The 2177-nt window shown below is 48.7% G+C and overlaps 1 protein-coding gene across 1 annotated transcript; it reads right to left on the bottom strand.

Annotated features, from left to right (window-relative positions):
• Positions 1–843: 843 nt before the first annotated feature.
• BZA70DRAFT_294464 (uncharacterized protein) lies at positions 844–1974 on the bottom strand (the record flags this gene model as incomplete). The annotated part of the gene is made up of 2 exons (XM_064914445.1): positions 1640–1974; positions 844–1563 (listed from the first exon to the last, which is right to left on the bottom strand). The coding sequence occupies exons 1-2, from the start codon at positions 1937–1939 to the stop codon at positions 844–846; spliced, it is 1020 nt and encodes a 339-aa protein (XP_064769196.1). The 5' UTR covers positions 1940–1974.
• Between the last annotated feature and the right edge of the window lie 203 nt (positions 1975–2177).

The following is a 2177-nucleotide window of genomic DNA, read 5'->3' as shown; positions in this document are numbered from 1 at the left end:
CGAGCGGGCAGCGTTGAAAAATTTTCTTCAAGGTTTGAAAGTGCGGATGGCCCAAGCGCGCGTGCCATAGTAAGGCAGCAGCGCTGGTCGACGCCGCGGAGATAAGTGAGAAAACCTTATCCGCTTTGTCGGAGTTCAGCGCAATGAGACCCGTAGAGAAGAGAGAATTTTCAACCCGCTTGCCAATGACTTCGCCGTCAAGGTAAGCAGTGTCTCCTTTGAACGTAGCTTCGGAACCGTGTTCAACGAGCTTAATGATGCTTAGGAGATTGAACGGTAGACCAGGAACGTAGAGACAGTTCGAGAGAGAGACCGTACGCGAGCCGAGGCGGAAGGTAACTGCGCCACGACCAAGGATAGGAAGGGAACCAACGCCACGGAGAGTACCCTCGGAGGAGACAAAGGAAGTGAAAAAATCTTTTGTGTTGACTACGTGGTGTTGAAAATAGTGTTCCATTATGCAGCAGGATCAAGGGTTTCCTTGGAGGGAACAGAAACCCTAAGGAAATTACTAGGTGGAACCAGAAGCAACTGGAAACAGCTAGAAGGGACCGGAAGCAACTGGAATCTACCGGAAGGAACCAGAAGGAACTGGAAAGAACTGGAAGCAGCTAGAAGGAGCTGGAAGGATCTGGAAGGAGCTGGAATGATCTGGAAAGATCAGATGACTGATCAGATGACTGGTCAGATGACTGATCAGATGATACTTGAAGAACTTTGTATAAATTTTGTATGAACTTATTTTGTCTATATATTGACCAGCTCCCTCCCTTGTTTTGTACATATCATTCAATGAACAACATATCATATTACATATCAAAGCACACTTAAGGAATATCATCATCAATGGATAACTCTGACAACTTCAATATGTCTGGAACTTCCACTGGCAAAGACAATTTGCAACACGTGGTGAGTTGAAGCAGAGTCCAGGTAGCAGTCAAGAATAGTTCCATTATCATCACGAGAAGTAACACTCAAAGCAATAGCGGGTTTAGCTTGTGCAGAAAGCTTAACAACCGCATCATAACCACCCAACTTTTGAACAAGGTCCCATGCACGCTGACGACAGGCAGAGATAACATGACCTTGGCGCTGGCAATGAGAGCAGCGATTGTTGGACTGGTGATTGTTGTTTGTCGGGCCACCGGAGGTGGCCGGACGACGGAAAGCCGCAGCCGCGATAGGGCCGGAAGAGCCGGAATTGAGAGAGCGGTCAGTACCGGAGTGAGCAGAGCCCAAGGTCTCTCGCCAGGTAAGCGAGACAAGCTTGTCGAGGGCGGAGATGGTGCGACTGGTGTCGAATTCCGGATGGAGGCGAAGACGGGCGTAGACGGCAGGCGGGAGGTTCGCGAGATAAAGCAGAGAAGTCGCTTCTTCGATGGGACGAGAGAGAATCGACTGACGCAATTGTTGAATGAAGGATGTGAGATCCTTTTGAGTGCGATTGTGCAAGGAGCCCTTGGCAAACCAGAGAGAGGCAAAGAACGGCGGGATATCCTTGGTGAGGGCAAGACCATGCCCAGCGCGCATGAATTTGTAGGCACCGCGGTGAGGTTCGTCCTGGATGCGATCATTGTAGAAAGATCCCTTGGCATCCTCAGAGACGGAGGAAGAAACAATTATCCATCTGAGCAACCAGCTGAGTGAACGAGGGCAGCAAAGCCAGGACGGCGTGGGCGTTGGGGTCCGTCACGCCGAAGTAGAAGATGATAGCGGTGCGTCCGTCCTTAAGGTAGGCGGCCAGGAGATCACCATAATCAAAATCTCTGGCCATCATGAGGATGTGTTGCGACCAGGCATAAAAATTGCTCGAATCACGTAGCAGCGACCCTTCAGCGCAGCGAACGGAAGAGGGGGACGTCATAACCTGTTTGAAACTGGCAGTGCATTCCTTAAAGGAAGTATCCAGAGTCTTGTATTCTTCAGGGACGCTCATAGTGATAGAGTAGACAATATATTATTAACTAGTCGTTGATCAGAAATATTAGCTTTGGTTTGTTGTATGGTTTTCTGACAATAATACAAAGAAGCCTTACCTAGTCGTTGATCAGAAATATTAGCTTTGGTTTGTTGTATGGTTTTCTGACAACGAGCTAGGAAGGTAGGAGGGGCCCTTTTTATGTACAAAATTTTTCCCAAAGACCTTCTCTGCCCTAACATCCATCTCAAGGGCA

Source organism: Myxozyma melibiosi (genome assembly GCF_037950935.1).
Source record: "Myxozyma melibiosi strain Phaff 52-87 chromosome Unknown BZA70scaffold_3, whole genome shotgun sequence".
Classification (NCBI taxonomy): domain Eukaryota; kingdom Fungi; phylum Ascomycota; class Lipomycetes; order Lipomycetales; family Lipomycetaceae; genus Myxozyma; species Myxozyma melibiosi.
The sequence above is the reverse complement of the archived record's forward strand: the minus strand, read 5'-3'. Positions and strand labels throughout refer to the sequence as shown.